Consider the following 12,140-nt stretch of genomic DNA (forward strand, 5'->3'; position numbering starts at 1 on the left):
GCTCTGTACAGTAGATGCAGGAATGTTTCTATGAAGAATCTGAAGTTTTAAAACTATAAAAATAAAACAGCTGGCTTACAAGCCACTATAGTAATTCAGGATAAAAACTCTCATACTTCCAAAACAGATCGAGGAGATTACATTGCAGAATTCCCAAAGACTTCAGCTTTTTACTTGCCAGTTCCTAATGCTCACGATCGTTGTATAAGAATGTATTTGTTTGACCTTAAACAAAACTTTACTTCCAAACACCCAACGCCATTTACAAAAACTGTTGGCTGCTTCAAAAGTTCCTTTGCTACAAAAATGGTAAGTCTAGACGTAACAAAGCATGCTTGTTTATCATTCTATCATAACAGGAATCATCACATCCTACCTACAGGGTCTGACCTCTGAACTGGTAATGTCATCTATTCTGTGGTGAAGATTCATCTGTACAGTGTATGACGCAATATAAAACACAAGGCTGATGTTGTATGTCTGCGAGACAGAGGCACACACCAGGAGCAAGAGTGTACTGGCACTTACACAATTCTTACTTCAACTGGGTAGACGTGAGAATGATTCTGAACCATGGATGCTGAGGCAAAGTTCTGTAAGTTGTTGCTACAGGGCTCTTTTAGATAATATTGCATCATTTAATGTCCAACCTAAAACATGGTCCCCAGTAACAGTTCAATCATTCCAGTTCAGAAAGGCCCTTCCTATTTGAACAAGAAATTAATGATAAGCTGCAGCAGAACCACAAGTAAGATGAAGACGTAGTGCTTAAACTGCAAGAAATGGTAGTCCACAGATGGTGAATTAGAAGTGACTCGATTTCGTAGAGCCATGATGTCTCTGTAAGATAGAAAATAACCTGTAAATTACAATCCAGACAGTTTGGCATTTTCTATTCTGTTAGGGCTCCCTAGAGAAGACAGTTTTTGAGGAAAATTATGAAACATCGTTGAGCAATCCACATTTGGGAAGAAGGGCAGTTTAAAGACATCAAGGCTCTAAATCAGAAAGATACATACCAGCCTCCAAGGAAAAAGAAAGAACCTAGAAAATCAGTATTCTCTAAACCATTTTAAAGCATTTTATCTAGTACTACCTCTTAATATCTTCTTGTGTTTCCTTTATAGATTCAATGGCACTCTGCAGTTCACCAAGGTCTGCCCCTTTTTTCCTTATTCTTGTATTATGCTTCAGAAGTTGCGCTAGGAAGATACAAAAGCCAGATGTGATTCACAGAAGTGACTGCTAAGTCAAAAAGGGAACAAAGTACTAATGACAAACTCAACCAGTTGCAAAAAATGAGGAGAAAAGTTTTCTAACTAAACTTCTATTGAAAACTACAGCCTTATTTCTGATTCTATTTTATTTATTCTGATTTTATTTATGATTCTATTGTTTTGGTCACCTATAGCACAAAAGGACAGCAAGGTAAGCGCCTGAAATAACAATTTGTTCCTCAGATACTAAATATGTGCAGCACTTAAGCTCGCCTACACTACACACTGAAGTTTAAAAGGACAGAAAAGTTTGTAATTAAATCTATACGCCATTCTTGCTGCTTCTTTTCTTTTTTTCCCAGAACATGCTTTGCATTGGATAAAACTGTCATCTAAAGCATGCATTATTTCATAACACAAGCATCGAGATAAGAAGAGTATGTGTGACTACAGAACTCTGTTTCGATATCAAACAAATTTATTATTTCTGTATGCAAATACATCTTTTCCTACCTTCACTCCCAGAGGAATCCTGGTTATCGGGCTCTGGGGAAGAGAAACCACACTCCCCTTTCTTCTGACTGGCTGGCTTTCGTTTGATTTTTGGAACATTAACCTACAATTGATAAACTTATGGTATTTCCAGAGAACCAGAACTGTAGCAAAGCAGCACATTCTAGCAGTCATAGTTGGAAGCGTGGTATCTAATAGAAGTCCAAGTTAAATTTTTTCATGTAGAAGCAGTCTGAAGTTTGTGCATCTTCCCATTTAAGGAAAAATACACATTAAAGTGTTGAGTTCAAGTTTGCATATTTTATGTTCCTATCCAATCAAGTAATCTCTACTGCTTAGGATGCAACACAGAAGTGAAAGACTACGGACTGGGTAAACTATTTTGTAAGAAAACAATAGTATTTTCCATCACTCCCAATGCTTTGATGACCTTTTATACACATAATGCAAAATATACAAGTCCCTGGATCTTGCTGCACCTGGTAGTAAAACTGGAACATACCATTGGTGTCCGATGTCGAACTTTTGTTTGGATGGTGCCATCTTTTTCATATTGGATCATATCATTCAAAGGGTCCCATGGTCTGGTACTAGACAGAATGAATATAATTGATTAATACCACGGTGATTTAAATCAGAAATATTTTACTGCTCAGAAACTATTTGTTACTAACAGGTTAAAGCTCTCTCTCCATATCAAGAGGTCAGACATGATGTAAGTGATGCTATCTTCCACTCATAGACCAGTCCTAGACTGAGGGGCCAAGAGAACCAAAAATAAACTTCACATCCAGGTCAAACCCTCAGCCAGCTAGTAAGAGTACAAGCTATTGCATTAACCAGCAATATAATTATGGAATTATGTTGTTATTGGTTAATTGACTGATATTTGTTTTTGCTTTTAAAGATGCCTAGAAAGGAGAGAGATTCAGAATCGGCCACTTCAAACCTGCTTTCATCCCAAAGTGGCTATTAGTAATCAAAACTGGTTTCAAGAGGCACTAATGAGCTACACAGAGTTTGCCTGTTCTGATTTTTTAAGAGTGCTTTTCAAGTACAGGTTGATACAAAATTTAAAAAAAAAAAAAATCCAGCAGAAGACACGTAGCTTACTGCAGAACAACAAGCAAAAACCAACATCTCCACTGATAACAGCCTTTTCAGGACAGAAGCTGCAAGTCAGCTGCATGCAGAGTGTTCTGATGCGCAGCTTTAGTGAGAGGAGATTAAGCATGGGATTTCCTTTCATCTCTTCCTGTAGACCTTTTAAAACAGTTGTAACTGTTTCAGATGTTGCGAACATAGACGTGCATTTACATCTTAGCTTAACCTGACTTGAATCAGATGTCATCTAAGGTAACTGGGTAAGAACAAGGCATTGCTTTCCCAAAGGACTTCTGTATCTGTAATCCAGATGCCTAAATCCATAATCCAGATACTTTAACAAATGCCACAGCTTTCACAGTAAGCATAAAACACTGCTCTTTACGTGGACCGTTATCGCAAAAAAGGAGACAGAAGTGTCTTCCAGAGACTGCTGTCAGCGCAGACTGCTTTCTAGCACATAGTAAAATTTCTGTGGCACATCCTTGAACCACAAGGTGTCAAAGAGACAGAAAAATAATGCAGATTAACAAGAAGGGTCTTAAGGCTGCAGGGGATAGTGTAACAGATTTAAAGTGCAGTACTTTTCCTGATCGTTTCACACCGAGTTCAACAGCATGGGCAGTCAATTCAGATGGACTATTCACAACTCTTCCAACAGGAAGAGGCATCAACAGCACCAGAAGGTTCAAACCAAGAAAGGGTGTTTCATAGAGCATTTGGTCTAGTTGGGGAATTCCTGGCTGCAGGATGTTTTGGGTGGTAAAAGTCTGCACAGACTTATAGCGGAAACCAAGGAAATTCATGGAAAATAAATCTATTGAGAGGTGCTAAATACACAGAATCCCTACTTGGTTCCAGGAGACCTCCAAGTTGCAAATTTGCTGGAGACATAAAGAATACTCAGAATTCTTGTACTCTTCCCTATATATGCACTTAGGCCACTGCCCTAGTATTGCTGTTCTTACACAGAAAGGTGAAGGGTTCCCAGGTTTAGCCATAGAAATATACTTCGAGCACCCATGGCTTCAGAGTTACTTAACTTGGTATGTATCATCTTTGGATGTTTTACAATCCCTGCAATATAGAAGCATGCTGGGTATTGGAAAAGAATCAGGAGAATGTGGGTGTTCTGTGAAAACCATCACCAGCAAAGGGCTCAGCTCCAAGCTGACTCTTGCAAGCACTGGTGAGAATACAGAATGCATCCCAGCAGCCAGGGAGACAGCTACATCCTCATCTTCTGATCCAGATCATCACACAAAGAGATCACACTCAGGTTTGCAGGGCATATTTGACAGCTGAGCAGAGCCACCTGGTCCCAGCATTAACCACTGCTCTAAACCTGTTATTCTCAGAACTATTCTAACATATAACAAATGAAATATCTCAGTTCAACTAAGCACAGGTTTTTCTGATTTCCAGATACTAGATTCTCTGAGGTGGTATGCCCATATGTACTATATTTTCCAGTCTGAGAAAATCTGTGTAGCTGCTCTGGTCAGTATGCGGTGGGGTGGGAAAGGAGCACAATGCGTCCAGAAGTGCCATGCTCAAGAAACTCTAGAACATAGCACAGATTTGTAAAGGCACATAACCATAAACATAAAAAGCCATTGCAACAGAGACATGAAACGTTTTGCTGCACTAGCAATCACTGCCTTTTGAAGACTAAAAGGACCAAGCAAGATCAGCTAAAGAATTATGCATTTTAATTAAAAGACATAAAAAAGAGTATCAAGTAGCATTGCTTATTTCACAAATTTGAACTGAGCTATACACCCAAGTGCTTTTGCTCCTGAAGCCCCAGGAAGAGGCTCAGCAACACTACCAAGCCTTCAACAAGCAGTTTCTGTTACAGGCACTTCAGGACTCACTCAGCATATTTGTAGTGCCATTCTCCTGTGACTGAATCCTGATCAAACAGCTTGCACATCCACTCTTCACCCTTCAGCTTCCTCTCTTTGGCACTCTTTCTCTGAGCTTCTTCCAGAACATATTTCTCTTGAGTAGCTTCTGTTTGGTCTTTATTATTTATTGCTCTTGTCACTTGTTGCCAAAGCCTGACAAATGAGCAATACAGAGTTACAATCTGGTTGGCAGAAATAACTGCAAACATTTCCTTAATTATAGTCTAAGTGGATCAACCTCTAAATAGAGTATTACCATGTTTTAATATATGTTTTATCTACATTTCCATCAAGCTTTTCCATGATTGTAAGGTTTATAAATAATGATCTTGTATTTAACAGTGTTGCTTTCTTGTTTTACAGGCCAATATCAGCAAACATGGGAGAGAAGGAAATCATAATTTGTTCATAATTTGGAGATGATTATGGGTTTTATTTTGTCAAAATAATTATATATGGTTCTGAAGTGAACTTACTTTTCTGACTCAAAGTCATCCTGCTCTTCAAACTTCACTGTATATCTAGGTAATCTGCGTTGCTTGATATCAGATGTCGGGTTCCAGAAGATCTCCGAAACATCTGTCTTCTTGTCACTAATAGTAACTTCGCTGTCCTGTAACATATAGAATTCATTTACCTTAATTGTAATAATTTCAAAGAGTGGCAAAATAACACAAAGGGGAGAAATAAGCCTCTTTTTGTTTTTGCAATAAGAATTTCTTTTCTTTTGGATGCACGTAGTTAAGAACAGTTGGATACGCTGCACTCTGCTCTGGTTCTAACTCTGAACAGAGACGCAACGGCACCATTACTGTGTCCAAACGCCAGCGGTGCCAGCGTCATTTCACCAGAACTGAAACAAGTTTAAACACGTCATGCCAGTTCCATAGCAATTCTTCATAGGACTAACACATACTAAAAACATTTCACAAGCTCAAATGTATTTTCTTCATGAACTATTCAAACGGACACAACTTCTCCACCTTTTAGCAGCTGCAGTTAACACTACGTTGATTCTATACTTTCTTGAGAACTAACTATAAAGTCCTTTCTGTAAAAGTGGTACTTAACTCCTTTTTAAAGAAACTTCAGTCTTTTTTGTAACAAGTGCTATTTTCACTTGTTTCAACTATCAGCCAGAATTTATAAAATATCATCATTGCTCACTACTTACCCAGTGACCCTCCAAAATAGCCAGAACTTCCTTGCCAAGCTTTATTTTCCCTGATATTTGGTTAACACTGTCGTTGTTCCCCAAAAAAGGCTGCAAAACAAAAAGAAATGCTTTTATGTTTGTTTTAATAGCAAATTATTTTTGCATTTATGTTTAGTGTTAAGGAAAACAGTGCATTTATGAAATGTGATGTAAACAGCCCTGATGGCTTCTAATATTATAACTGCTGCCTCTTTAATCCCCAAGACAAATCTAAAACCACAGTAAGTTGTTTTCTCATGCTGTATTTTCTCAACAGATTTGCTGAACAAAAGCATTTTTTAAGAAATGTGGCAAGAAAATGGAAAATAATGCAGAAAACAGTGACACAATGATATCCTGGAGGAAATAGTAATTTGCTACACTAATTTCACCGCTTTGCCAAGGACCATTTGTTACTAGAGATTAACTCTTGCAGATGCAACAACAAAAATGATTGCCAGGGATTTTCTTTGGTTTATTTTTTACAGTCTGCACACGTATCCTGTGGGCTGACGAGGCAAAATATCGATTAACACAGCCTCCTAACTTTTATGTTTCCCCTATAATTCCAACTGAATACAGTTTCTCTCTCCACCTGCACACTTCTACTTAACAACTGTTTGTTCAGCTTTAAATCAGTTTCTGCTTCAAAGATGGCAAATGTATTTTTCAGAAGTGCATCTCTAAATAGTTCAGAAACCTTTGTTTAGCCTTTGTAAGGGTGAAAGTGCTCCTACAGCACACACAGCTGCCAAAAATAGTCAGTGTAAATTGTTGCTTAGTAAAGGCTGATAAAAATGTTAGCCAAAGCATTTGCATCATCTTTACTCAAGGTGTCATTAGCAACTTAAATTTTACCCAGGATGGATGAGGGGAACCTGAGTCTGAGTTCTCCTGCAAGTGCTCTCCAGGAGCTTAAAAAGACCCTGAACATTTTTAGAGAATTGAAAAACACTAAGGTATATTAACAACAATACACAAAACACCTGAAACACTGATCAGATCACTAAACACTTCCCCTGATCTTACACTTTCCTAGACACACACTGCTGCCACTGCTGGAGATCAGACAGATGGTTGCTTTCTTAACACACGAGCTGTTCTTAAGAGTCATAAAACTAGCAATATGTTTGCATCTCTTATCAACAGAAATGAAGACAGCGTTGCAAGTTTCAGTCAAAACCTTTGGACACAGAAAAACACATTTAAAAAAGAAAACAGATGACAATACAGTTCCTTGAAGAAAAAAAAAGCAAGCACTATTTGCTAGATATGCATAGATGGATTTGCAACAGTTAAAATGAAAATTCCTCAGTTCCCAAAAATACAAAAGGACAATTCCATATTAAATCAGATCGTATCTAAAGAGTGACATAGTAAGTTCTTTGAAAATTATCATTAAGCTCATGTGCCTTGTGCCCACTGACAGCATTTACCAACCTTGAGTTTGAATTCAATTGTTGCACTGTAGCCAGTTTTCTCACAGGTGATGTTTACTGTTCCCCCAAGCTCTAAGGTCATTGTGCCATAAAGAATTCCTGCAAGAGAAAAACACCACTAAAATGAATGTAAGTTAAGAGTACACTGTTTAGAATAACGAACCATTGAGAATAATAAACTTCTGCTCTCGTAATTATGTCTGCCAACCAGAGAATGAAAAAACCCACTACCTTTACAATGAGCATATGGCATTGTCATTACATAATCTTCTCCTCTGTTTAGGAATGTTAGCCGTCCTTCTCCGTCTAGTATGGCAGATAATGAATTCCCTGAAATCCAAAGACAGAAAATCACATTTACCACCCTGCAAGACAGCAGCGAACATTTCCTAGTAACTGAGGAATAATTGCATCGGTCCTGCAATCAATCCTGTCTAGCAAAGCTACTATAATACACAGCATCTCCAATTAAAAATTAAAACAGTCCAAAAATAGAAATTAAAATTTTGAAGAGCAGTCACAAAAACTTTGTAAGGTAAGATAATACAATGATCAAACCCCCAGTTCTTCTAACAGGCTTCTTTCATCAAAAAAACACAGCTCATTTGCACAGATTTTACAATCCTCAATAAAGGTACAACCAAAAACCCCCATTATTTACCATAGAATTTTGATTTGGCCAGAATGCTACCACTAAGGCAAAACCCATCCTTGCGATTGCTAACATAGAAGGCAGATATTGGAGGATGATGGGATACCTGTTGAAAAAAAGCACATATTTTAAAAAACCACCAAAAATAAACAAAAAAACCCAAAACATGCAATATAGTATAAAACTTGAGCTAATAAAGACAGAATGCAAGATTCAAGCTGCGCATAATAGAATACAGTTAATGTATGTGAAATGTGACTATAATCTTTAGAGTTAAAGATCAAGCAAACACTTACTGAATTTCAACAGTTAAGAAAATTAGCACCTGACTTTTTACTGGAGGAAGAGGGAACAGAAGTGCTGGGAACACCTTTCCCTCTCTCTCTCTAGGAAGACACACTTAAAGAGACATCTGTAAATAAACCTATGCTCATCAGGAGAGCTTTTAGGATACTATTTATATATCTAAATACATTTTCTGACACTACCACATCATTTGACTAGCACAAAAATGCAAAACATTTATGTTTCTTAAAAAGGTTTCTGCCTGTTATTGCAGTTACCTGTTCTGCAATGTAAAAAGTCTTGCTATTTGTCCTTGGATGAATCCACATGCAGCGGAAAGTCTCACCAAGAATAGGATTGTACGGCTTTTTTAGTCCCTAAACAGAAACAGAACAGAGGGTAACCACACAGTGCAGGTACAAAAATCACAAAATACATTATCAGCCTGTCACTGAAGATAAGCCACAAAAAATATAATCATAATAATATATACGCTAAAGTACATTGTTGTTGATTTAATCATTTGAATATTATGCTCAGTTAGTCAGCTCTTCATTCTAAGGAAATTGGCATAGATGTAGTACATCTGCAGAACTATTCCAGGCCACAGAATATAAGGTTTTTTTGTCAGTGAATTATTACGGACCTTTTGTCTGAAGTTCAGAGGTAAGCATTTTCTGCTCTCAATACTATTTCCCACCAGCATGACTATAAAGAGTATTTAGTGTAAAGCTAAATGAAGTAGTGAAAATACTAATCCTCCAATTGAAGCATGACATCAGTGAAGAATACTAAACATTGAACCGGCTCAACTTTATCACAAAATGCTTAGTTCAACTTCTACTCCAAGGGAAAAAAGCCAGTCGAATACAGTCTATTTTAAGCATAGCTAGGGACCAAAAAGGTCCATGATGCATTTATGTAAATAACAAAAATGTAACATTGTTTTTAAAAAATTCATAACAATATGATTTAAAAAGAAAAAAAACTTATTCCAACACATCTCTAAGCCCTCAAACTAGACACAGTGACTAAAGACAAAACAGCATGTGAGAGGACACCTTTGGCTTTTTGTAGAACCCCGACAAATACCACTTCACTACTTTTTTCATGCGGTTGTAAGCATTCTCTTCAAGAGCAGCTCTATGAAACAAACAGAATACACAGTTCAAATATCAATACTGCTTCAGTTATAACACACTATCAATCATTATGATGTATCTTGTAACCAGGACTTGACCAAAACATAGGTTTTGTGATTTGCAGTACTGTAAAACTTTCAGCCTGATCGCACCAAATCCAAAGTTTTCAAATAATTGTCTAAAAATGGAAATCAAACAAAAAATCAGAAATGGTATTCCCATAACTGAGTCTGTTCTTTGTAACATTAAATGCTGTTCCACCTCCACTGAAGCTCTTCCATTTCTACAAGGTACTACTACAGAGAACTGGCCTACTCACATACAGAACTTACTTGTATTTCAATTTACAGTCTTTAATTTATTAGCTACATTTGAGCAAGCAACTATAAATCTGAATGGAGCTTAACACTGTATTAAAGGTTAACTGGGACTTTTACACCATTTTAAATATGACTCCTAGAGAAAAAAATAATGAAACAAATTTTGAGAAGTCTTGTAATCAGTTTCCAAAAGCTAAACCAGAAATGTCTGCAATATAATTGCAATTACTAAGAGGGGCCAGACCTTAAGATGTACCATATGAGCTCTCAGAAAACAAGGACATCTGATGACTGCTATGTTGCCAGACAAACATTCAAATTCTAAGCAGTCTCTGATGTTGCTGAAGCAGACCAGATCAAACATTTCAGTATACACTGTAGACCAGATCAAACATTTCAGTATATACTGTTAACCCATTTTGGTTTAAAAACTGAAAAGAATGAAAAGCAGAGATATGATTGACTCACTCCGACAGAAAGTCTGCATGGTAGTAGTAATCAGACAGCTTGTCCAGGAAAGAACGCGGTTCCAAGATAAATGTAGGCAGCACAACCTTGGACAAGTCCATTCCTGGCCGGACTTGCTTCAGCAGTGTCCAGATCAGACTTTTATTTTCTTCCGACACTACTTCTGTCTGAGCAGCCTCACCGGCCTAGGATGAACAAACAATTGCTTACAGAAAGGAGAAAGAAAACAATCCTCCAGAAGACAGGTCAACACGTTCTTAAGATGCAGTAAGAATGAAAAATGGATACTTAAAATGAACGACTCAGAGAGGCTGAAGCAACTATGGGAGAAAAATCAAGTTTCTCTAAATACGCTTATAATACATCTTTAATGAAGTATGACAGATATACTGTTCAGCACTAAAACCTGCATTTGCTTTCATCAGCCCTAAACCAGAAAAATTTGAGGCAGAATATTGTTCAGAAACGCTCCCTTGGACCTTTCCTAGGATCGAATGCATTAGTCTGTGCTCTCATGTGCAGAACTGTTCATTCGACCAATTTTTCCCCACCATGAAAGCTGCCACATTTATGCTTTCACTGCCTTGACCAGTCAACTGTAACGGTGGTTTTCCTAAAAGAAAATTATAATGAGCAAAACCACACTCCAATATGCTCCTTTCTGTCCAAGAAGAGGGGAGATACTCTTCCTTACAGTTTCTGAAATCAAAAGCAAAAGGTTGTAGGAAAACCATCCCTCTTTCCAGAACAGTTCTAAAATGCATACTCAAAAATTTACTGTCAAATTAAACTCCTCAATTTTTCCTAAACTACTGCTTCTTCTAGAAACAATATGAGAAAGGAATAAAGCACAAAGTATTTCTGTCACACAGTTGTACTCAATAACCTTAAAGGTCTTTTCCAGCCTAAACAATTCTATGATGCTATGAAAAAAACCCAAACCTCATAGTTAGCACTTGAGAAGAATGTGAAAGTGCTCATCTCAATTTCTGTTACTAAGTTTTCTGATATCTTTATAGCAAGTAAAATATACAAATCCCTGTTGCATTTGCCTGTGCAGATACGTAAGACAACCTGCAGAAGTGGAATGGCAGCTCTGGGGTATATTAGAATGCAAGGTGACAGAAGAAACACAGCAAGCCTCCCACCAAATTCCGCAGATCACAGCTGCTTAATTCCTCTCTTGCAGTAGAAAAACAGAGGTGTCAGCTTGCATTAAAATCTTCAACTTCAAGATTTTTACTTGAAAAAGGCAGGGGCAAGTTAATAAAAAAAAAAAAAAACAACAAATAGAAATAACACCAAAAGGATGGGTAGACATAGTCATCTTCTGCTGCAGGTGGCCCTTTCAAACTGAGCACCTTCTGTCTAAGCAATATTCCAGATATTCTCATTATCTCTGTCAAAATCTCAGACACAAGCACAAGAGTGGCAAAGCAAAGCAGAAAAGGGGTGAACAGAATCTTCCTTCCCCATTATTGCTGAAAATCTGAAAGCCAATCCAGCAAGTAAGCTTTCGAGTGTAGTCTGAGTCATAAAATATCAGCTTTCTATTTGGAGAAGCTGCTTGCTCACTACATCAACAGCACTTTTACCTCCCCAAGTTCTTCAGGACTCTGTTCTAAATAAGTGGTTTCCTTGATGTCAATTGGTTCTGGATCGACGTAAGAATCGTCCTGTCGCTCTGATGTGTCGCTATCACTTTCTTCGCTTTTCCCCAATCCATCATTATCAGATTCCTCGTGGTCATGGTCATTCTCCTTATCAGATTTGTCAGAATACATATCTTGGTCTTTAAAGTGATGCCTTTCAATTTCGCTGTCATTTAACCTACAAAAAATAAAGGCTAAATGAATCCTCAACTTCACACAGTAATTTCATGTTTTCAAACCAGG

General features: G+C 37.5%; 1 protein-coding gene across 1 annotated transcript in view; it reads right to left on the reverse strand.

The window, feature by feature from the left end:
- Nucleotides 1-422: 422 nt before the first annotated feature.
- Nucleotides 423-12,140, reverse strand: part of OSBPL8 (oxysterol binding protein-like 8) — a 56,107-nt gene continuing 44,389 nt past the window's right edge. The window contains exons 10-23 of the mRNA XM_010193779.1: nt 11,841-12,075; nt 10,246-10,430; nt 9,377-9,458; nt 8,594-8,692; nt 8,040-8,136; nt 7,610-7,708; nt 7,380-7,477; nt 5,919-6,008; nt 5,221-5,357; nt 4,712-4,897; nt 2,233-2,320; nt 1,731-1,833; nt 1,097-1,202; nt 423-840 (exon numbers count right to left, since the gene is read on the reverse strand). Coding sequence (XP_010192081.1) covers nt 705-840; nt 1,097-1,202; nt 1,731-1,833; nt 2,233-2,320; nt 4,712-4,897; nt 5,221-5,357; nt 5,919-6,008; nt 7,380-7,477; nt 7,610-7,708; nt 8,040-8,136; nt 8,594-8,692; nt 9,377-9,458; nt 10,246-10,430; nt 11,841-12,075 — 1,741 coding nt within the window. The 3' untranslated portion in view covers nt 423-704. The remainder of the gene's footprint in view (nt 841-1,096; nt 1,203-1,730; nt 1,834-2,232; nt 2,321-4,711; nt 4,898-5,220; nt 5,358-5,918; nt 6,009-7,379; nt 7,478-7,609; nt 7,709-8,039; nt 8,137-8,593; nt 8,693-9,376; nt 9,459-10,245; nt 10,431-11,840; nt 12,076-12,140) is intronic.

The sequence above is a fragment of the Mesitornis unicolor genome, unplaced genomic scaffold (assembly GCF_000695765.1).
Source record: "Mesitornis unicolor isolate BGI_N332 unplaced genomic scaffold, ASM69576v1 scaffold2701, whole genome shotgun sequence".
NCBI classification, from domain to species: domain Eukaryota; kingdom Metazoa; phylum Chordata; class Aves; order Mesitornithiformes; family Mesitornithidae; genus Mesitornis; species Mesitornis unicolor.